Below are 24,518 nucleotides of genomic sequence, written 5' to 3' on the forward strand. Positions count from 1 at the left end.
GGTCTTTTCCCATCCAATCTACTTCTCTCCTGTTTTTTCCCTCTTGTTAGTAAATGGCTCCTTCTTACCCTCAGGCCAGTCTAGAGGTATGGGAGGCGTCTTTGAGGACCCTCTAGCCCTTAACATCTAATCAGTCCCCGTATCCTGCTGATTCTACCAAATTCATCTAAAACATCTTCACTGCCACCTCTTTAGACCAAGTACTATTTCTTGCCTGGACTTCTGCAGTAGTCTTCTATCCTGTTTTCTCACTTTCACTCGTCCACATCATTTTCTGCACGGCAGAAAGAAGGATCTTTTAAACTTATCTATATTTATTTGTTGTTTTTATAAATGTTATTGAATGAAAAAATGTCACTTTATTGGTTTTAAACTGATAGATCAAGATCTCCATTTTTTTGGTTGCTTTATTCTTGTTATAAAATAGTTTCTTATGATAGTTGGAATGCATTTTTAGAACTTAAAGGCTATTTTTAATATTTTTAATGCTAATAGCATTCCTATTTTTAACATATTACCGTATGGTCATGATAATTCAACTTTTCATTCACTTTTAAAATTTGATAAGATATATTATCTTTTAAAAAAATAATGGCCTTTGGCAGTACAGTGGTTAAGACTCCACGCTTCCACTGCACGGGGCACAGGTTTGATCCCTGGTCGGGGAACTATTGGTAAGATACTACATGCTGCATGGTGCGGCCAAAAATAATAATAATAATAATAATGGCCTTTGATATTTCTGCCAGTTTATTCTACAAGGTGAGTTTTCATTATTAGTATTTTCAAGTCATATCAGGTACCTAAATTGGCTTATACATTTAAAAATTAGGAACATAGTCTATGACTTTACTTATAATTGTATTATCATTTTTGTTTCTTTTAGATTTTTTTTTTTTTTTTTTACTGTTTTTTAAAATTTTTAATTTATTTTTTGGCTGTGTTGGGTCTTTGTTGCTGCGCGCAGGCTTTCTCTAGTTGTAGCAAGTGCGGGGCTACTCTTCATCATGGTGCGCGGGCTTCTCATTGCGGTGGCTTCTCTTGTTGCAGAGCATGGACTCTAGGCGCATGGGCTTTAGTAGTTGCAGCACGCGGGCTCAGTAGTTGTGGCGCATGGGCTCTAGGACACACAGGCTTCAGTAGTTGTGGTGCTCAGGCTCAGTAGTTGTGGCTTGTGGGCTCTAGAGCGCAGGCTCAGTAGTTGTGGCTCATAGGCTTAGTTGCTCCATGGCATGTGGGATCTTCCTGGACCAGGGCTGAACCTGTGTCCCCTGCACCGGCAGGTGGATTTTCAATCACTGTGCCACCAGGGAAGCCCCTCTTTTAGAATTTCTGACCTAGGTGAGAAACCCATATCCCAAGTTAAATTAATATCCATGAATTTAATGAGCTTTAACGCTATTAAATATGTAGTCTTTTTTTTTTAAGCATTGAGGAATGCAAATGATTCTTGGTGACTTTATTGTATATTTGCAAGTTTGCTGAATTAACTGTCTCTAGTAATTCTTTTGGTTAATTTCCCTAGATTTGTGAGTGTGTGTGGTAAAAAATACTTAACATGAGATTTACCCTCTTAAAATTTCAAGTGTACAATAAATACATTTTTATTGACTATAGGTACAGTGTTGTACAGCAGATCTCTAGAGCTATTCATCTTGCTTGACTAAAACTTTATGAATTTCCCTAGATTTTTTTTAGTTATATAGTTACGCCAAAATAAAAATCTTGATTTCCACCCCAACCTAGTATTTTAATTCTTCACATAACACTAATAACTATCTGAAATTCTCTTGTTCATTTATTTGCTTTTTGTTGTTCTTTATTGCCTTTTTTTCTGCCTTTAAAATTTTAAAGTCCATGAGAGCAGTCTTGCCTTATTCATTGCTGTGTCCACAGTGGTTGGAACAAACAGTACTTGGTACAGACTAGGCACCCAATTAATATTTGTTGTTGAGTGAACCTTCTCTGTAACAATCAGTATTTTCATTTTTCCCTTCTCTGTATTTGTACCCCATTTTTTCTTCTTGAACAACTACTGTGGCAAATTAAAGTGGTGAAAATAGGCATTCTTGATATTTTTTCCTATGTTATTTAAGGCAGTGACTATATTTATTAAATGCTGGCTTTTGGTTTAAAATATATGCTTATAATCCAGTTTCAACAGACATACTCATTTCATCAGCTTTTTTTTTCCCTTTCTTCACTCACTGTGTGTGTGTCTTTGTGTGTGTGTATTTTGACCATTGTTTTTGAATATGTTGCCATTTTATTCCTTAAATCTCTTATGAAGCAAATTACTCATGGTATCTGTTACAGTAGGTGCTTATATTTCACATATTTGAAAATTATGAGATTTCCCAAGATTGGCAAGCATGTAGTATGTTCTTCAGCCTCACACAGCAAGATAGAAGTCTTCAGAAGAAGTCCTATTTCATGCTCTTTTTATAAGACTATAAAGATACATGGCCAGTCTCATAATTAAATGCAATATGACAGTGCTTCCCCCTGAATCATATTGGAAGTCATCTGTATTTCTGGTAGTCACTTGGGAAATCTGGCATCTCTTACAAATTCTGGTTCTGAATTTTTCTTTGTCTTCTGGGTATGTCCATGAGTTGTTCTTTATGGCCTCACATGCCTTACCATTAGCATGAAATGACTTTTTTCATCATGGTCCCCAGCTTCTTATTCCATTTCACTCTAATTCTTGTATTTAGTTATTATAATCCTCAAAATTATGTACAGATCTGACTTGTCTCTTTTATGTAGGGGAGGCTATGTTGCTTAAAAGTTTTAAAAGCCTTCTTTCATAAGCCCTAAAAAAAGGCTATGTGCTTAAAGGCCTTGTTGCTTAAAAGTTCAACCAGTTTTCAGAGGGAAATTAAAAGTTTCTTCAGATCAGCAAAGTGCTTTGTGTGTGTGTGTAGTAGGGTGGAGGGGTGGTGTAGGATGTTTAACTAGTAAAATCAAACATTTCTGAGAGATCAAGTCCTTGATACAGGAAAGTCAGCCTTCGGAATCTGTATTTCCCAAGCAGATGTAACCCTGTAAGGGATTATGTGCCCACAGCACAGAAAGCCAAACTCTGATAGTGGGTGTTTGCAGCAGAGTAAGGGTTTTTTTGCAGGGTCCAGCAAGGAGAATGGGCAGCTCATGCTCAAAGGGCCCAAACTCCCCAGTGGCTTTCAGGGAAGAGTCTTTAAAGGCAGCATTTGGGGTGAGGTTTGCAGGGGGCATGACTTTCTTCATGGTGATGTTTCAGAAATCTTAATCATCAGTCTTCTGATTCCAGCCAGTCTGGGGTCTCTGTGCTTGTGCTCATGTAGTCAGCACCCTCCACCTGGGCGAGGGCCTTAGTTACTTTAGAACAGCTCAAAGGTATGCATTAGGTTGTTACGTATATCCCTTGAGGAGGAACCAGGACTCTGTTTTATAAATTACTGTTTCTTGACTGCTTTTCCTTTGTTTCTACATTTCCTCACTCCCGAATTAGTAACTGCTTGAGTTTGTTCTTTGGAACTCAGGGAAGGCCTAGGAGACTAAAGCCTTTTTCTACAAACCAGAAACAGGGAACACAGAGGGGCTTTTGTACCCGGCTCTTGCACCCCAAAATTATCCTGTTTCATAGATAATTATGCCAAAGTACACTATGGTTAGGGAAACAGGGTCTAGTAAACAGTGTTTACAGAGATAAGTAGACTTTGTTTTAAGTGAGGTTCTAGGAAGAAAGAATACAAGCTGCTAATTGGTATTTGTTAATTGTTAATTGGTGTTTGTTTTCCCTCAGTGTTGGGCTGTTTGTTTGTAGCCAGTACTGAGTGATTACAGGTTTAGGAAGTGGTAAATTCATTTACTTGTCCACTGTATTAAGTTGCATATACTGACCTGGGTTTTTGCTTGTTTATATTTTTGGTTTTGACTGTTTCCTACTTTATAATTTAAATCTTGAAATTTTGCCTTCCTTCTGTTTCTTTGGTTTGCAGGTTTGAAAAGGAAACACAAGTATCCAACTTAAGAGCTTTGTGAAAGGTCTTTTAAGAGAGAACCTTTTCCCTAAAAATTTATTTCCTCAGCAGGTAGAGTGGTTTATCCTATAGCCAGGCATTTTTTAAAGGAAACAAGAAGCAGCTTATTTTGATTTTTGGAGGTGATGGCAGGAACAGTAGATTTTCTAGTGGGATCCCTACGTGTGTTAGTAGGCAGCTATGTCATAGCTGTTTTATTAGTTTCATTTGAGGAGCTGTTTTGTAGAAGATTTAGTTTGACGATTTATTTTTCAAATACACTTTGGCTTTTTCACTTTTATTTTTTAGGCTGTGCGTGTTACAAAACCCAAAATCCCAGAAGCCATAAGAAGAAATTTTGAGTTAATGTGAGTAATATGCATGGGATCCCAATATTTTTATATAGGGCTGTCTACATTAATTTACCAGTCTAGAGGAAAATTATGTTTCAGATATTACACTGGGGAGGGGTATATGTCTATCTTCCATTCTTTAATTCTAGTGATATTACCTATTCTGGTGTCTTAATTCCCACTAGACTCTTATTAGTTTTCTCTTTATATATGGACGTTTCAGGAGCAGCTTCAGTGGCTAAGGATGCAGTTTGCTGTAGAACTGTTGTTGGAAGCCTAAGGAGCTATAATTTGGATGTGAATAATACCTTGAATTAAATATTAATAGAGGAGAGAAAGAGTCCTAGCTGTTAAGGTTGAAGAGAGTGCCTATATTTTGTTACTGTGTTATAAATGGTAAGAATAAACACATTGGTATCAAGTTTGCTTTTCCATTGTATGTGATTATGTATCTAAAATTAGATGTGATCTTTATAATTTGCCTTTGGGGAAGCTTTGCCTGGGTTGACTCCTGGTAGTCTTCTCTTTTATGTGTCCAGGGCTGACTGGGAATGAGAAGTTACTTGCTTGACATTAAATTAGTTTCGAAGTGTTTTAGAAGATTCCTTTAGGGGACTACCTGTTGCAGTTGAAATGTCAGTATTATTCTCATATGACAAGTACTGAAAAGAAGAAACAAAAGTCTTTAGGAAACTTGACAGATATGTTAAGAGGCAAAATATGAAATACTGGAAAACTAACTTTGCAAAAGTCAAGAAAACAAAAGACGTATAAATACAGGGGGTCCAAAAAGTAATAATACTACTTCTTTGTAGAGTGTTACACTTCTGAGTTACTATTGTTCCCAAGTCTATATCTTTTATTATGCAGAGTTGTATCTTCGCTTTTTTCATTGTAGAAAAGGATTTCTTCTTTTAAAACTGTAAAGCACAGAGTGCTAGGCTGAGTAGATCATGGGTCTGATCCATTTATAGAAGAAAAAGAAATTTCTTGAAGGCTCAGGATGTCTTAGGCTTTAAATATAATAGCTTCTGGTGATGGAAAGATGAAAACTATGTGTTATCTGCCCTCAAATAACTCATAGTATCCAGAATGTCATTTTATGTCTTTTATCAATGTTGGCAGGAGGAAAGGAGAGAGATTGGGGGGGGTGATGTTTGGGGAAACTATTGGAGTTACTTTTCAGGTAATTCTGGATCTTTCCTAATTTTAAACACTTTTGGAATTCTAGAATTAAATGCTACCTTGGGATAATCCAGTCTAACTTCCCACCTAATAGTGATCTTTTTTTATACCCTTTCTTCCATGTGGTCACCCAGTTGCCACTTGTACATGCTTAGTGATTGGCCACCTATTTCCATTGTTAGAAAGCTCAGATTCTTAGAAAGTTCTTTGCATTGAGCCCCAGTTCACCACCTAATTAGTAACTGCCACTTAGTTATATCTTCTGTATAACAAATAGGGCTGCTACACAGGGGTGTCTGCCTGAAGAGGGGCTGAAATCCAGCCCCCTTCTGCTTGCCAAACCATGCACCCAAGGGGCTGGCTACATCTGCCCAGAGGTTAGTGCCTTTTACTAATTGGTGCACATTAGCTGGAGGCCTAACAGCAGAGGAAGCATTCATATACTCCAGACACTTCCAGATCACAGGCCTTTCCATGATACGATTAGAGGAAAGGGTCTGACTAAAATTCAAATATACTAAATTTGATTCCTATTTCTGGGTGACTTTGGGCAAATCATTTAACCTTTCAACCTCAAATTCATTATTAGTAAAATAGGATAACACCTCTCTTGCCTACCTTACTGAGTCAGAAAGTTCTTGTTGAAAATGGTTCTCTGACCCACTGTAGAGTCAGAATTACTACCTGTGACTGTACATCATTTCTAATTTTTTGTAATATTTTACTCCACAGGGAAGCTGAGAAGACAAAACTTCTTATAGCTGCACAAAAACAAAAAGTTGTGGAGAAAGAAGCTGAGACAGAGAGGAAAAAGGCTGTTATAGGTACTTGGATTTCTTTCTGAAATGGATGCCTCTAAGTACATGTGTTATGAGTTTGTCCTGTTCTTTGTCCATCTCATGTTGGATATTGATGGGACTCAAATAAGATTGCATCATACATAGTGGAGAATTCTGGAAATTCCTTTGTGTATTCAGATGTCCTAAAGCCTTTAAAAGTAGATGAGGCCAGTAGTTGATGAAGTGCTTTGGCTCTTCACCGTGGTGTTGGCCCCCACTGTTGTCTTTTGAGGACAGGAAATGTGGATAGGGTTTGGGGGCAGCTCTAGCCTCTGGTGGAGTAGGGGTTTTGTTTATACAGATTCAGAACAGGCAGGTTTTTTGGCCAAAGCTCAGGATTATACTATGCATCCTTGCTGTTGACGTGCACCTAGTTTTATCTGGATAGATAGATGTTACCGCCTTTAGAAGTACAACAGGATTGCTCACGGCTCATTTTGAGTCCCAGTGACTTCCCTAACACTCCAGCATATTGTGTATTCGACTGCCGTCTTAGGTTCTCAATTGTTTGTTCCTTGGTTTGCTGAAAGTTTGAGTTTTATATTAAATATTTCAAATATACAGGAACATACAGAGAACAATATAATGAAGGCTTAACATTTTGCCATATTCCTTCAGATCATATTTTCTTTTAGGAAAAAGTTTATATATCTATTTGAAGCCTCCTTTGTACCCATCCCTGGTCTTATTTCTTGACCTGTCTTCTCAGAGTACGTTCTATTCTGAAGTTGATGTATATTTTCTGTCCATATTTTTATACTTTTACTCTAAATATGTAACAATAAACAATTCATAGAATTGTTTTACTACAAAAGTGGTATCAAACTTCACCTTTTATTTCACAACTTCCTTTTTTTTACTAACATTGTTTTATTCATATTGATACATGTAGATCTAGTTTATTTTTAACTGCTCTGTATGTATCTCATTCTATGAGTGAGCCTCATTTGATTCTGATGGATTACTAATGAGTTAGTTTCTGGTTTTTCCTTATTACAGACAGTTCTGCAGTAATACCCTTATCCATGTCTCTCTGTGCACACATGCAAGAGTTTTCCTAGAGAAGTGCTACTGCACATGTGATGTGGGTCAGTGCCCTGTCACCGGCTTTTTGTTTTGGATCCACAATGAGATGAGTATGGAAATTGAGAATGAGTGTTTAGAAGTTCTTACAGCATTTTAACACAGTAATTTTATTGTCTGTTGAATCTAATAAAAAACTGGAGCTTATGTTTTTCTTTTTTAATATTTTTCTAGTAACTCATTATAATTTATAAAATATTGAAATACAAAAAAAAATGCTTTCCCACAGGTAGTTTGAGAAGCACTGCTCTAGAATGCATATCTTGAAGTAGAATTGCTGGGTCATAGGGTACACACATCTACAAATTACAACACGCTGCCAAATTGCTCTCCAAAGTGCTTTCTCCATTTTACCCTCTCCTCAGCAGTGTTTGAGTTTCAATTTCTGTGCTGCCTTATTCAATTCCCATTTCCACACATTGTCCTCTACCCTTGGAGTTTTTTTTAAAGATTTTTAAAAATTTATACCAGTTTGATGATGGGCATAGTATCACATAATTTTGATACGAGTTTTCCTAGTTACTAGTAAAGTTGAGTATTGTTTATGGGTCATTCGGGTTTCCCTTTTTTTGATATGTGAATTGCCTGTTAATATCTTTAGCCCATTATTTGATTACTTTTTTAAACTGATTTGTAGAAGTTCTTTGTATCTTCTGGATATTAATCCCTTCCGAGGTTTATGCATTGCAAATATCATCTCTCAATTTGTGGCTTGTCTTTGAACTTTATGATGTCTTTGACATACATATATATTTCATTTTCATGTAATCAAATTTATCAGTCTTTTTCTTTCCAGTTTGTGCTTTTCCTATCTTGTTTTAAGAATTCTTCCCCAACCCCAAAGTAATAATTTTATTCTAAAAGTTTTAAAGTTTTTCTTCTCCTATGTAGGTCTTGAGTCCATCTGGAATTTATTTTAATGTTTAGTGTGACATAGAAATTCAGTTTAATTTTTTCCAAATGGCAAGCCAATTGTCTTAGACTATTTATTGAATAGTTCCTTATTTCCTGTACTTATTTCTTTTTTTTCCTTTTTTTTTTTTAAATTAATTAATTTATTTATTTTTGGCTGTGTTGGGTCTTCGTTTCTGTGCGAGGGCTTTCTCTAGTTGCGGCGAGCGGGGGCCACTCTTCATCGCAGTGCGCGGGCCTCTCACTATCGTGGCCTGTCTTGTCGTGGAGCACAGGCTCCAGACGCACAGGCTCAGTAGCTGTGGCTCACGGGCCCAGTTGCTTCACGGCATGTGGGATCCTCCCAGACCAGGGCTCGAACCCATGTCCCCTGCATTGGCAGGCAGACTCTCAACCACTGCGCCACCAGGGATGCCCTCCTGTACTTATTTCTAATGCCACATCTGTCATATAATAAGATCCTATATATAATTTGTTCTGTTGTTAGGGTTTCTATTTTCTTTGAATTTCTTGGTCTGTCCTTTTACAGTAATACCTTGCTTTAATTACTGTAGCTTTCGTTTTAAGTCTTGCTATCTGAGAGAGCAAGTTCCTTCTTAACTATTCCTCAAAACTGTTCCTATTTCTAAAATTGTATTGGACTATTCCAGGCCCTTTATTCCTCCAAATAAATTTTAGAACCAGCTCCTCAAGTTCTATAAAATACTGTTAGGGTTTTGATTGTAATCACATTATTTGTATATAGTACATCAGTTTGGAGAGAATTACAATATTTATGATACTGAGTTTTATAAATCTGTTATATTTCTCCATTTATGAGAATGAAAAATGAAAGAATGGTCTTTCAAAAAAGTATCATAATTTTCTTCTCAAAGTTCTTACACACTCTTTGTTAGAGATTTATTCCTATATATTCCTCAAATTTTTTGCTATTATAAATAGGCTCTTTTTTCAAGGCACATTTTCAAACTGGTTTTTACTTTTGTATAGGTATGCTGTTAATTTTTTCATTTAGCAATCTTGCTGAAAATGCTGTTGTTTCTAATAGTCTCTTGGATTTCCCAAGTAATCATATTGTCTTCAGATCAGGACAGTTCTGGTTTTTTCTCTGTACTCCCACACCTTTTAGTTCTTACCTTACTGCTTTAGGCTATGACTTCCAGTGAAGTGTTGAAAAGAAAGATGGTGACAGGCATTCTTGTCTTGTTCCTAACTTTAAATACACAGTCCCAGTGATGTTTGCTATACTTAACTTTATCGGGTTAATGACATTTCCTTCTGTTTATTGCTTGCCAAGAGTTTTTATCATGAATGACTGCTAAAACTTTTAGAATTTTTTTTCTAAATCTGTCGAGATGACCATATAATTTTTCTTTTTAAAGCAATTAATATGGTGAATTATATTAATAGATTTCTCTTACAGAATTATTTGTCTTCCTGGAATAAATTCACTTGATCATGAAGTAGGAGTTTTACCCTAATAATTTCTTTTAATTTTTTACTTTTATTTTCATAAATGGTCAGCTTTTTTGTTTTCTTACATTCTTACTCTCAGGTTTTCAGGGGTTTTTTTGTTTGTTTTTTGTATCATGGTTACACTAGCCTCAAAATGAGTTGGAGAGCATTTCTTCTTTTTCTGTGTTCTGGAGCATTTTGTATAAAATATGTTTTACCTCCTCTTTGTAGGTATGGTGGAACTCAATTATAAAAACCATCTTGGTCTAGTGGAGTTTGGGCTTTTTTGTATGCTCGTTTAATTTTTATGGCAACACTTAACCTACTGATTTAATTTCTGTATTGTGTAAGGTATTTGTTTCTTTTTTAAGTCAGTTTTGGTAGTTATACTTTATAGAAAATTCTCCACATTTTATCTGTTATTTCAAATTTGGGGGCATAAATTTGTTTGTAAAGTTCTCTTATGATTTTTAAACCCTCTCCCAAATCTGTATGCCCCTTTTCATTCCTGATATTGTTTATTGGTGCCTTCTATTTTGCTGGATCAGAGATCTGTTTTATGCATCTTTTCAGAGAACTAAATTTTGATTTGGTTGATTCTTCAGTCACTTTCTTTTCAATTATTATTTACACTTATTTTTTATTATTTATTTATTTTCTGCCTTGAGTTTACTCACTGGTTCTTTTCTTACTTTTTGAATTACTAAATTCTTTAGTTTTTAGTCTTTTCTAATGGAAACATGTAAGATTATACATTTTCTTCGAAGTTCTGCTTTTAGGTACATCCACAGGTTTTGGATGTAGTTTATTTATTGGTGTTTGGTTTTCATTTTTTTTTTTAAATGTCCATTATTTCTTCTTTGACTCATGAATTATTCAAAGTATATTTTTCAGTTTCTAATTTAATTGGTTCTCCAGGGGCTGCCTTTTTATTGTTGATTTCCAATGTTATTGCATTGTAGTCAGAAAATATGATCTGTTATATGGATTCTTAAGTATTTGTTGAAGTTTGTTTTGTGGATTATCAGTACGTGGTCCTTTTTTGGTAAATGTTCTATGTGTGCTTGAAAAGATTGAATGTATATTCTCTATTTGTTGGATGCAGGTTTCTCTGCATATTCATTATGTCAGGATTATGAATTGTATTGTTCACATCTTCTGTATTCTTCTAATTTTTGCCTTCTTGAGCTATCAGTTACTGAGAGAGGTGTGTTAAAATCTCCCACTATGATCATGAATTTGTTGACTTATAACTTTTTTTCTTTATGTATTCTGGGGCTATATCATTAAGAATGTTTAGTTTCAGAACTGGATTGTTACATCTCTGTGTAGAATTGGTCCAGTTATGTAATAACCCTCTTTTATAGCCAGACATGCTTTTTGGCTTAAGGTCTATTTTGTCTGATGATAATATAGCTATGACAGATTTCTCTTGGTTAGTTATTTTCTTGATGTGTCTTTTCACATCCTTTTACTTTCAACTTTTCTATGTCATTATGTTTTAGGTGTGTCTCTTGTAAACAGCATATAGCTGGATTTTGTTATCTTATCCAATGTGAGAATCTGTCTTTTAACTGGTGAGTTTAGTCTTTTTATATTTATCGTGGTTACTGCTATATTTGGACTTGTTTGTATCATTTAATTTTGTGCCATTTACCATGCTTCTTTTCCCCTTCTTTTCTGATTGGTATTGAATTGATTGTATTTTCTTTATTATTTTCTTCCTTTTACTTGATTAGAAGTTTTACATTCTATTTCTAGAATTTGTAACTAGTTGTTGCCTGTAAAATGTTAACAAGCATACCTGACTTGACAGAATCTAAAGTTAATCATTCTTTCCTTCCTCTTCTTGAACAATACCTTAGGATGCTTTAACTCTTATCACTGTCCTCCAGTTTTACATATTATTGTTGCCTAGTATTTTAGTTTCATGTTGTTTTTATTCCCCCATTGATTATTATCATCACTGATTCTTACAGTAAATATTTTATTTTGATTTAAATATGTTGTGTAATTTTTTCCTCTCCATTGCTTCTGGCAATTCATTCATTTTTTCTGCTAGCTTTTTTTCAGTAAAGGCTAAGGACTGGAAAACTTATTCAGTCTTCCTTGGTCTGAAATACTTTTATTTCATTCTTGAATGGTAATTTAGCCTACAGTTCTAAGCCCAACTAAACTTACTTTTCTATGTCACTTTGGCAATATTATTTTGTTTTTGTTTGGCTTCTGCTCCTCTTTTTACTTTTAAGAATTTTCTCTGTTAAAAAAAAAAAAGAATTTTCTCTATCTTTGCATATTCTCTAGTTTCACTATGATATGCCCACTGGGCTGGTGGGTAGAGTTGCAGCCCTTTAGCAGCCTCCTCGGGTTTGATAGGGTGATTTTCAGTTTTAACATCTCAAGGCCTCATCTCCTGGCCCTGCATGGGCAATAGCCCAAGGCCCTTTCTCTTACTAGTCTAATAACCACTCCCAAGGCTGCCATCATACAGGCTCTCAGCTCTCTCTTTACTTGTCTCTCTTGAGGATCTCTCATTCTTTCGTATTGATCTCAATTTACATTAGAAAACAATTTTGGTATATTTTATCTAGCATATTAAAGGTGTTGGAAGGGTTTCTCATTAGCCTACTCCACCATTTTTCTAGAACTAGAGGTTTGGTCATGCTCTTATTGGTTTATGCCCACACGTCAGAGAACAGTGGTGAAATGGGATTACTGCATCAGTTCCCCATGTTGAGGCACCATTCTCTGGGTTCTAGCTGCAGGCTCCAGATTCCCTGACTTTTTATTCAAATTTTATCTTGAGTTTCTGCTTATAGCTAAATTTTTAGCCCAGCTGAACATAGCCTGTTTTTAGGATGGTATGGTGATAGATTGATTTATGCTGATGGGGAGATAGGGAAGTATGCCCTAGAGTAGCTGGTAAAGGATCCTGCCTTATGGAAAGAAGAAACCACCTGGAAATGTTCTTTCCATTATACACTTCCTCCAGAGGCCAAGGAGAAGAATGTTAAAATATTCAACTTCTTTGGCTGAAAAGGAGAATTGAGAATGTTCTTCAAGAATTGCAGTGATTGTATTGAAAATATAATTAGAGTCTTTCTTCCCTGGTCCTGAATCCTTTGGTTAGGCCAGAGATGTGCTAAGGATGTTTTGTTTTCCCTGCCTGTAACTGCCTGCTGCAGCTACCTTGTTCACTCCCAACACTTGTTTTCACATTCTCAGGTGAGTTACCCCGCTTTCTCTTTTGTCTTCTACAGTAGTCAGAATACTCCTCCTCTGGTAACCCTTCATCACATCATTTCCCTGAGGGTTACATAACAGTTGATCCTGAGTATATATTAAAGTTAAATTCCTGAGCCTGTCACTCAAAACAGGGGTCTTCCAGCCCTCTCTGTAATTTTTTTGTTGTCTTCTTTTGTCAGCTGGCTCTTTATCACCTCTTTAACTGCGACTTGCTATGCTAATTCGTATATCTTGTTTTTGCTTACACTTTCTGCCAGGTCCTCTTAGGTCATGGTCTATTATTTTCTTTAAGATTTCTTCCAGAAGGTCTTCCTTGTTTTATCTTCCTTATTCTTTATTTCTCCTGCCACATTATATAATTGTCCTATGTTGCCATACATTTGTGTTGCTCTGTTTTTGTTCTGAGAACGTTCATGAAGTATCTTTTTTTTCCCCATTAGCTTGTGGACCATTGCCATTTAATCCCATGAAGGACTGGAACTGTCACCTTTTGTACTCTTCCTTCCCACAAAACAAGCACTGTCAAAATAGAACAGTGAAGTAGGAAGTAATTCCCTTTTTTCTGTTGAGGTTGTTTATAGTCTGAATAGATAAAACAATGAAACAATGAGCCCATAAAACCTTATATAATTAAGTGTTAGACTATGTGCTCATGTTTCTAAGTACCTCTGGAACTAGAGAAGTGTTTTTGAAGGTCTTGTTTTGTATATAATTATAGAAGCAGAGAAGATTGCACAAGTGGCAAAAATTCGGTTTCAGCAGAAGGTGATGGAGAAAGAAACTGAAAAGCGCATTTCTGAAATTGAAGGTACCTCAAGGAGAAAAGAGGCTCTGACCATCCTGAACTGCTTCTCTGTCTCAGGGACTGGGTCTGGGTTATGGTGGGTGGTCTGGAGGAAGTAGCTGGCCTGATATTCTAGACAAATTTTTTTTAAATTGCCATTGCGTATCTAGCTCTTTTGTTTGTGACTATGGGAAACTCAGCCTTTCATTTTCCATCCTTAAGTTGGGGCTTATTTGTTCTCAGGCAAAGTAATCAGTTTTAAAGAATATACAAGATAAGAAACCCCACCACCAGTTTCTTTTCTACCTGTCAACCAAAAAAATAACCAAACAATTAGCTGGGGAAAAAAGAAGCCCCAATTTTCGTAGAGGCTCCCAAACTCTTGATTACACATAGTGGGATGTCGATGTTCTTAGCTCACAGTCTTGAAGACCAAATATTCAACCTCTTTTGCTTATATAATGATGCTTCCTATCATTCTACATTAACTGATTCTGAATCAGATTTGAAGGGGATGGAGACAGTGCGGAAAATAGAGCATAGCTCTCATGTCTGGACTTAATTATTAATACTTAAAGCCTAGAGCCTGGGTGGGGTGTGAGGCTTTGGGTGATGAGGGGTGGAGGAAAGAAGGAGCAACTTAAGGTGGAAAATGAAGTGGGTTCAGACGAGCTGAGAGTTAACTTGACATTGACGAGAGTATTCCCCTTTGAGAAGGAGTTGTCTGGGGACTGGGATTTGAAAACTGCTAATGTTGTTTTATGCCTTTAAAGTAAAGTGAATGATTGGACTATCAAGCAGTGGATAAAGGGGCTTCTACTTAAGGTAGAGTCTGAACTCTTACCCAGCTGAGGAAATGGATTGCAACTTTGCTCTGTTTTAAACACCCTGACTGTTTTGCTTACTAGATGCTGCGTTCCTGGCCCGAGAGAAGGCGAAAGCAGATGCTGAGTATTATGCCGCACACAAATATGCCACTTCAAACAAGGTGACTGGCTCTCTGTGTCACTCTCCTAGTAATACAGGTTAAGTTGTTGCTTTCCCCTGTGGGGGTTCTAACACGATGGAGGCGATTTTATCCAGTGTCAAGGAAGCGTAGTTACCATCACACCCTCTAGAATCGGCCAGTCACTTGGAAAGACATATGTTGCACATTCTATGGGTAGAGAACTTTGTATAGTTCTTTATAAAAGTGGGGAGCTAGGACAAAGGCAAGCAGATATATAAACCCAGGTCAAATGCCATAAATTCATCCATTTGTACTGCTGTATAAGGGCTCAATAATCAGGAAAGTTAAAGGTCTTCTCCTGAAATGACAAGAGTAACAGGAGAGGAGTAAAGTTCACTTAAAATTGCTTCCCAGATCAGGTAGACCTTTTGGGTAGATGCTAAGCTTGTTTAGAGCAGAGTTTCTCATCAGACATTCTTAGCATGTTGGGGTGAGATACTTTTTCATTGTTGCAGACTATCTCATGCATTCTGGCCCTTGCCTGCTAAACTGTCAGTAGTGCTCACCAATTATTTTAACAGTCCACACCCCCCACCACACACACACATTTCCAAATGCCCCCAGTTGAGTACTGCTTGTTTTTTGGATTTAAAAAATACTCTAGTCATGAGGAATTTCATATGTGGTAGTTAGAGAAAGGAAGTTGGGTGATGTGTGAGTGAACAATTTTTGTATAGGGACTGGGGTAAGTTTAGGTCTAGAGAGTACAGACCTAGTTAGTAGGAATTATTTAATTAAAAGTCAGCTAGAACCCCTAGTAGTCTGAGAAGGGAAGGACATAGGGAAGGATATGACCTAGGTTTATAAGGTTATTAATTATACAGTAGAGTGGAACAGAGGAAAAGTTGAGAAGGAGGTTGCTAAGGTATATGATGCAATCTGAAAGGTTAAAGTCAAGATTTAAGGTATAGACAGGGCTTAAACTTTTTCCATTTAGGAAGGAACAACATAATCTATATTCAGAAGAAGTCTGAAGATATGGTAAGTTGTCAGAACGAGAGTTGTCAGTACTTTGAAATCCAGTGTAAATTTAGAAATAAACTTAACATATTGGAGGACACAACTCTATAGAAACAGAACGGAATTTGGTCAAGATGAAGGCAAGATGAGAAATTTCAGTTTCCAAACCAGTGATCCAAATCTGTCATGGGGAAAGCTGCCCAGGCACAAGTGACTTTGTCATTGAGGTGAGCTTTATGCTGAAAGGGGAAGTAGTTTTATGCCATTCTGAAAAACGCTGTCAATGTGATAGCCACACTTCAAAGTGAGAGAGGGTCATTGGTAGCAATTCACAGTTGAGGAATGATATTCAGGAGAACAATAGGGAAAATCTGTGTAAGGAAAGAGAGTAGTGACTATTGCACCAAAGTGTTCTGATGCCTTTGCTCTTGTTTGCCTCTCACAGCACAAATTGACCCCGGAATATCTGGAGCTCAAAAGGTACCAGGCCATTGCTTCTAACAGTAAGATCTACTTTGGCAGCAACATCCCTAGCATGTTCGTGGACTCCTCCTGTGCTTTGAAATATTCAGAGGTTAGGACTGGAAGAAAAAACTCTCTCCCCTCTAAGGAGGCTCTTGAGCCCTCTGGGGAGAGCCCCATCCAAAACAAGGAGAGCACAGGTTGATGCAACAGGTGGAAATGTTCTCCCATATCAAGATATGGCCCAAGGGGTTAAGTGGGAACGATGGTTATACGACTCTTCAGATTTACAGAGAACTCATGCTCCGTCTGTTCTGCCTTTCCTGTGGTAGTCCTGGTTTATCAGCTGATTGCAGGATAGAGCCAGCTGTCTGGCACCCAGATGGTCTTTTCAGGTGCAGTTTTATCAAATATCCTGTGTGTGTTCCTTTCTAAACTGGTACTCATGAATGAGGGGAAGTCTGATGCTAACATACTGCCTGCACTGGAATGTTAAACACTAAATATTTAACAAGCTGTGTTTTTCTTAGCTGAGATTTATTGGATAATGTTTACATTGGTCCCCGGGGAAATGTGTGCTCAGTCATTCAAGAGATAGGAGGTCAGAGAGAAGGCGGCCAGGATGTAGTAAGTGTAAAGAAGACTGATTATGCCAGGACCCAGGCTTTCTCTTTGGGGTGCAGTCCCAGCATTCATCCATGTGATTAGCATCTAGTCCGCTGAAGTTCCCCAGGAAATGATCTTCCACTTGAGCAACTATTTACTTGATACGATTTGCACCTTTTTGTTTTCCTAGAGTCAAGATGGTGGCCTGCTGGGACATGCACCTTGCCACCCAATCAGAGATTCTTCATAGAGATTCCTAATCATTAGTTTATTGCATTAGTAGGCTCAAGAGATAGAGCTTAGTTTTGAAGTTTTGGGTGAGATGAAACCTTTGCTTTGAACCAAAGCTCTGGGGGCCGTGGCATACCCCTCCATTGGGTGATGCTGTCTATGTCACTGCCCAGGCCATGTGTGACTAAGGTGCCTGGTTTTTAGGCTCAGACAACTCCTTCTATGTCACCTCTCAGCTCTGGCCAAGAGTGGAACAGGACTTTAACCAGAAATAGAAGCAGCATCCAGTTTCCTAGCTGTTCACTGCACAGTATTGTATCATAACTGCAGGAAGTTTTGATTTTTAAAACTGGATTTGGGGTACATTCATTTGCCCCCGGAACCTCTGCCTAAAGGTCAGATCCTGGGGCTGCCATGTTACTGGCCCACGGGTTCTCCTTCTCAACACTGATCAGGAGCCCACCGGGTGGATCAAGGGAGTAACCTAGAAAGCACCCTTGGTCATCTTTGTCTCCTCCCTCCTGGCCCTGAGATGCTGAAATCTAAGTTGTTCCGCAGCTTTTCACCTCAACTAGGAGATCAGGATTATTCCACTGACCTCCTAGGCAGCCAGTGGATTTAAACTTACATGAGAGGATGACAGAGTTAGCCTGTGGCTATGGGAGATCTGTTTCATCTGGACGTTTTTTTAATCTTAAGATTAACTTTCTTGAATCAGTGTGCCCTGTAGTTAGGCCTGAGTTTACACAGTTTAAGACACCATTTGTGTACACTGTGTTCAAGCCAGACAGAAAAGTCATGGGACCACTTCCAGAAACCTTTAAGCGAACTGTCAGTCTCATGACAGCTTCTGGGTTGTGCCGGACACTTAATACAGGAAAGGAGTCCCAGATTTGAGGTCTTTTCCTGGGGCCTTATCCTGTAAAGGCATTTGTAATATGGAAAGAATAATTTTTTTGTTTTTGCTCATTTAATTATATACATTCTCTTTATGAATGAATTTTGTGTTCTCTAGCCCTTTTTAAAAGATTTTTGGAACTATATAATAAACTCTTTACCTGTCATATATTGTTGCTGCATATAAATAATGATTGTTGTGGGAAATCTGGATCATTGACCTTTGTGCTTTCATTCCTAGAGATGTTTCCTATTCCCATGAGCTAAAAACTGTTGCCCCAAAGTGATGAATATGGGTTTTCTTACAAACCACAGGCTCTGGTGGCAGAGTTGAGGAACAGGGAAGTAGCACTGTGAAGTTCTCAAGAAAGGACTTCTGCTTAAACTCTCCATGGAATGTGCTTCTCTGTGCTCACTGGGGCTCAAAGTCTGCCCCACCCCCCGTGCCCCCTTCAGGGATGTTCCTTTTGGTAATCTTGAAGTCTAAATTTATATGTGAAATGCTACCTTTTTTAAAAAAGAAACTAAATAAAATTATTTTACTATCAGTGATTTGTGTTTTTCCCATATGTCTCCTTTCTCTGTTGCTTAACCTGCTCCTCAGGCTGTCCTGCCCATTTCAGCTCGGGAGCCAGTTTATTTACTAGTTTAACTTAACTATAGATGCTCTCCTTACACTCTTCCCAGGAGCCTCGTGTAAGAATTTTGAAAGCAGGGTTTCCATTCTTTCCTGACTCACGGAATTTAACAAGGGGTGTTTTGATTCCTTGTGGGATGCAGCCAGCAGCAGAGGAGGGAAGAGGGAGGATGGAGCATCGTGCCCCTCGGAGACTGCCTGAGAGCTGAAATACTTACACTGAGGAGGGGAGGGGACATTATCCTGAGGTGGAGAAAAGACAAACTGTATAAATTATAACTGGCAATGGTATGATATAATTAACCTCACTAATTCAGATGTTAACCCAGGAGCCAGGGTTGGACCTGCTCTGCCCAAGCTCTCAACATTCCCTCCTGGGGACAATTTCACAGTGCTGTTGGGACATCAGGGCTTGATAATTGGGAGTTCTGGGGAAAGCAGCCCTTTTACTCGGGTTCCTGTGGGATCCACCCCATAGTATCCTACATCGTGGCTACAAAACCAGGGAAATTTAAATTCAAACTAATTATCCTGTAGGCTTTTGGTACGTCTTAAAATGAAGTGATTTAGAATTAAGTGATTTCTGCCTCTTGCTGTGGGGAAGGAATTTTGTGAATTAGACGTTGTGGCTTCTGATTGCTTTAGGATTAAGTCCCAAGTGTGTACACACTGACCTCTCCAGCCCAGGTCCTTGAATGTGCCTTCTCTCTGTCCCTTTGCATGTATTATTCCATCCACCTGGCCTACTTTTTCTCCCTTATAGCTCCAACTTTGCTTTGCTAACTCCTAAAGAGTCTTCACTTCTTCAGAGAGGTCTTCCGGAACTGCTTGCTCAGGTCAGCACCCCACGTTTCCCTGTTTGTAACACTCCACACGCCTCACGTTACCTGCTTAATGTCTGTTCTCACAAATGTTTAGCTCCCTGGGGGGCAGGGACTGTGACCATGCTCTTCCCTGGGATGGTATCTGTTGCTCATGCCTTGCACTGTGCCTGGCCCATATGAGTTGGTCAGTTATGTTGTGTGAAAGAACAAAAGGATGAATGTGAAAGGCAGGTAAGTGAGTAGTGGGGAAAAAAGGACATAGAAGTTAGGCTAGAGTGTCCACGTCAGGGCTTAGTGTGTAACCAATGGGAAATTACCTAATATCTCTGAACTTGTTACATATTCTTACAGAGCTCTTCAGTGGGTTCAGCAAGATCTGTTTATGCACCTGGAATAGTGATTGCACGTGGTGTTTGTTGGGGTGCATTAGTTCACCAGCCTATTGGAGTCGATATATGTTTCTGTCTCTGAGTAGCCTGTAAGTTCCTGTGATGAACAGAGAGCACAGTGCCTGATACATACAAGTGCATCAGAAAACACACAATTGAACTATGTCTTCAGCAGCCGGACTAAGCTAGCTGGATTTTAAACCTCAAACCGCAGCCCTCCAGGAACATCTCAACAAGCTGGGCCAGCTTCTCAGCTATCCTCTGGTCTCTTGTCTTTGTGTAAGCATTTTAAACTAATTTACTGTTAATTCATTGCTCACTCCCCCAAGTGTCCATTATTATATAACTCAGAATGACATTTTACTTGTTTTCCTTACCACGTTTCTTTGGAATTAGTGCCTTTCATGTTTTTCTCCTATTATCTCTTTGTATCCATTTTTCTACCTTCCATCTGCTACAGGCTGAATGTGTTCCCCTAAAAGTCATGTTGAAGCCCTAATGCTCCATGTGATGGTATTTGGAGGTGGGGCCTTTGACAGATATTGGGTTAGCCAAAAGGTTCGTTTGCTTTTTTCCCTAAGATGGCTCTAGTAGCGCTTAGTTGTCTTTAAATTCATTCGAAACAATTTTGTTAGATTGTATTGTGACAGCTGTCATATCAGCGTGCATTGAAGAAAAGCATATCAAAATTGGTGAATTTTTGTGTAGCCATTTTAATATTGAAGATGGAAGAAAAAAAGCAACATTTTCGGCATATTATGCTTTATTGTTTCAAGAAAGGTAAAAACGCAACTGAAACGCAAAAGAAGATTTGTGCAGTGTATGGAGAAGGTGCTGTGACTGATTGAACGTGTCAAAAGTGGTTTGCAAAGTTTCGTGTTGGAGATATCTTGCTGGACGATGCTCCACAGTCGGGTAGACCAGTTGAAGTTGATAGCGATCAAATCGAGACACTAATTGAGAACAATCAACATTAATACCACGTGTTGAAAATCATTTGCACCAGCTTGGTTATGTTAATCGCTTTGATGTTTGGGTTCCACATAGATTAAACGAAAAAAGCCTTCTTGACCGTATTTCCGCATGCGATTCTTGAATGAAACATAATGAAAACGTTCCTTTTTTTTTTGGCCACGTTGGGTCTTCGTTGCTGTATGCGGGCTTTTTCTCTAGTTGCGGTGAGCGGGGGCTACTCTTCGTTGCAGTGGCTTCTCTTGTTGTGGAGCACGGGCTGTAGGTGCAGGGCTTCAGTAGTTGTGGCTCAGGGGCTCTAGAGCACAGGCTCAGTAGTTGTGGCTCACTGAAAATGTTCCATTTTTAAAACAAATTGTGATGGGTGATGAAAAGTGGATACTGTACAATAATGTGGAAAGGAAGAGATTGTGGGGCAAGCGAAATGAACCACCACCAAGCACCCCAAAGGCTGGTCTTCATCCAAAGGAAGGTGATGTGTATATGGTGGGGTTGGAAGGGAGTCCTCTATCATGAGCTCCTTCTGGAAAACCAAACAATTAATTCCAACAAGTACTGCTCCCAAGTAGACCAACTGAAAGCAGCACTCCACGAAAAGCGTCTGGAGTTAGTCAACAGAAAACACATAATCTTCCATCAGGATAACACAAGGACCACATGTTTCTTTGATGACCAGCAAACAAAACTGTTTTCAGCTGGGCTGGGAAGTTCTGATTCATCCGCTGTATTCACCAGACATTGCACCTTCAGATTTCCATTTATTTCGGTCTTTACAAAATTCTCTTAATGGAAAAAATTTCAGTTCCCTTGGAGACTGTAAAAGGCTCTGGAATAGTTCTTTGCTCAAAAGATAAAAAAATTTGGGGAAGATGGAATTATGAAGTTGCCTGAAAAATGGCAGAAGAGGTAGTGGAACAAAATGGTGAATACGTTGTTCAATAAAGTTCTTGGTGAAAATGAAAATGTGTCTTTTATCTTACCTTTAAAACAGAAGGAACTTTTTGGCCAACCAATACTTAGGTTGTTAAAGTGGAGCCTTCATAAATAGAAAGTAGTACCCCTTATAAGAAGAGATGTCTCGCTGGGCCATATGAGGACACAGCAAGAAGGAGGCCATCTGCAAACAAGGAGGAGAGCTCTCACCAGACACCAAATCTGCTACCACTTGGTCTTGGACTTCCCAGTATCCAAAACTGTGAAATGAATGTTTGTTGTTTAAGGCAACCCAGTTTATGGTTATTTTGTTTATAGCGGCCTGAGCAGACTAAGACGCCAGCTATTTCAATTTTTTTATCTTCAAGTATTTTAAATCTTTCCTTTTCTTCCCTATAAATATTTACTGGGTATTCTAGTATGTGCTAGTTGCTGAGGCAACAAAAAAGACTTTTAGCCTTGTGGTGGAGGGGTTGCTGTTTGGGTGGTACGACAAATAAATAGGCAAGTATGATAGTGTGGTAAGTACCACAGCAGGCAGAACACTGGATGCAAGGAGTACAGGTGGGAGTCAAACAGCCTGGTGGTTTTCTAGGAGGCAATGTCAGATCTGAGCCACATTTTTAAGGATATACAGGAGGCAGCCAGGCAACTGAAGAGAATGATGGTAATGGTGGAATGCGTTCCAGGCAATAGGAGCACCAGATGCTATTGTATTTTAAAATGCAATCACGGGTCCCCATGCCTCAACAGTGCCCTGCAGGCAATTAACATGTTGTTTTTCACTGCAGGGTTCCTCCCATACTATGGACGCTGCAGTCATTCTGCAGATGTTTTCAACTCAGATATGCACAAGAATTAATATCCCGAGGGACAACCCTCAACCAATGGAAGAGAGGAGCACAAATGGTCAGAGTGGAGGTAACCCCTAAAACCTTCTCAGTGGAGACAGCAGCCCTCCTGACACAACAGGAGAAACAATGTGAGCATCAAATTAAATACAATTCGAGTGTTCAAGTGCCTGGTATGTGCCAGGAAACCTAAAATGTGTTAAGTATTGGACCAACAATGAACAAAACAATAGTTGAATAAGACATGTAGTCTTTGTTTTCCTTAGAAATCAACAGTCTCATGGGAAGGTAGACCTTAATCAAAGAATTCCAACTATGATGAGACTATACAAATGGGAAGAATGTACTACTGGTAGTGTAAAAAAAGAGAAGGGGGAGATAAAGAACGAGAAGGTATGCTAGCCAGTTAAAGATCAGGGAATAACAAAAATTTTACAAAAAAATTTTTTTTTAATGAGCAAAGGATCTCAATAGACATTTCTTCAGGGAAGATATACAAATGGCCAATAAGAACATGAAAGATGTTTAACATCATTAGTCATTAGGGAAATGCCAATCAAAACCACGATAAGATAAGACTTTATACCCACTAGAATGGCAATAACAAAAAAGACAGACAATAACAATTGTTGGCAAGGATGGGGGAAATGGGAATCCTCATACACTGCTAGTAGGAATGTAAAATGGTACAGCTACTTTGGAATATGTTTTGACAGTTCCTCAAAATGTTAAGCAAAGAGTTACCGTAAGACCCAGCAATTCTGCTTCTAGGTATCTACCCAGAAGAATTAAAACATGTCCACACAAAGTGAACTGTATACTTTAAAAGGGTGAATTGTATGTGAATTATATCTCAATAAAGCTGTTACTTTAAAAAATGAAAGCTCACATGTGGAGCCTTATAATGTGAAGACCTCAGTTCAAGAACCTTCCAGGAATGGACCAAAGTTTAGTACAGGTGTAACATTATTAGTGAGAATAGGAGCACCAAAAATGAGACTGGTGAGGTAGGTGTCAAGAGGGAAGAGGATCATTGTGGGCCTTCTGAGTCTTGTTACATACCAGTGATTTTTCCAAAGGTTAGAAATAAACCTTCAAGCAAAACATTTCAAATTTAAAATTAAAGCACAATACCATTTATATTAGCACCCCAAACTATGAAATAGGTATAAATCTAACAAAATATGTTATCTACAGGATCTATATGAGGAAAACTACAAAACTTTGATGAAAGAAATCAATGAAGAACTAAATAGATGGAGAGATAGTCCACGTTCATGGATAGGAACACTCATTATTGTCAGGGTGTTACTTCTTCCTAAGTTGATCTATAGATTCAATGCAATCCCCAAATCAAATCCCAACAAGTTATTTTATGAATACTGACATACTGATTCTAAAGTATATACGGAGAGGTAAAATACTCAGAATAGCTAGTGTAATAGTGAAGTATGAAGTTGAGGCCATGACCTAACTTCAAGACTTATTATAAAACTACAGTGATCAAAACAGTGTGGTACTGGCAAAAGAAGAGACAAGTAGATCAGTGGGACAGAAAAGAGTCTAGAAATAGACCCACATAAATATAGTCAACCAATCTTTGACAAAGGAACAAAGGCAGTACAATGGAGAAAAGATAGTCTTTTCAACAAATGGTGCTGGAACAACTGGACATACACATGCAAATATACCACTCTGGTTCAGGACTTTGAGGGAGTATATGGGAACTCTGTATCTTCTGCTCAATTTTGCTGTGAACCTAAAACTGCTCTAGTAACATAAAGCCTTAGTAATAAAAGGAAAAGTCTATTAAAAACCAAAATTTAAAAAAAAAACCCTTTCAAGATTTTTAAGCAGGGAAATTGATTAGGTAATTTTAAAACTTC

The 24,518-nt window shown here is 38.2% G+C and overlaps 1 protein-coding gene across 6 annotated transcripts in view; it reads left to right on the forward strand.

Moving 5' to 3' along the window:
* The window catches only part of ERLIN1 (ER lipid raft associated 1), a 40,871-nt gene extending 17,781 nt beyond the window's left edge, over window positions 1–23,090 (forward strand). For 2 of the 6 annotated variants that reach the window (XM_036829510.1, XM_036829509.1), the window contains exons 8-14: window positions 4,314–4,372; window positions 6,275–6,366; window positions 13,796–13,885; window positions 14,770–14,849; window positions 16,276–16,310; window positions 19,427–19,499; window positions 19,839–20,428. In XM_036829510.1, coding sequence (XP_036685405.1) covers window positions 4,314–4,372; window positions 6,275–6,366; window positions 13,796–13,885; window positions 14,770–14,849; window positions 16,276–16,310; window positions 19,427–19,499; window positions 19,839–19,958 — 549 coding nt within the window. In that variant the 3' untranslated portion in view covers window positions 19,959–20,428. The other 4 variants (XR_005016908.1, XM_036829514.1, XM_036829512.1 and 1 more) reach the window with 4 other exon arrangements.
* Window positions 23,091–24,518: the final 1,428 nt, after the last annotated feature.

The sequence above is a fragment of the Balaenoptera musculus genome, chromosome 16 (assembly GCF_009873245.2).
Source record: "Balaenoptera musculus isolate JJ_BM4_2016_0621 chromosome 16, mBalMus1.pri.v3, whole genome shotgun sequence".
NCBI lineage: Eukaryota > Metazoa > Chordata > Mammalia > Artiodactyla > Balaenopteridae > Balaenoptera > Balaenoptera musculus.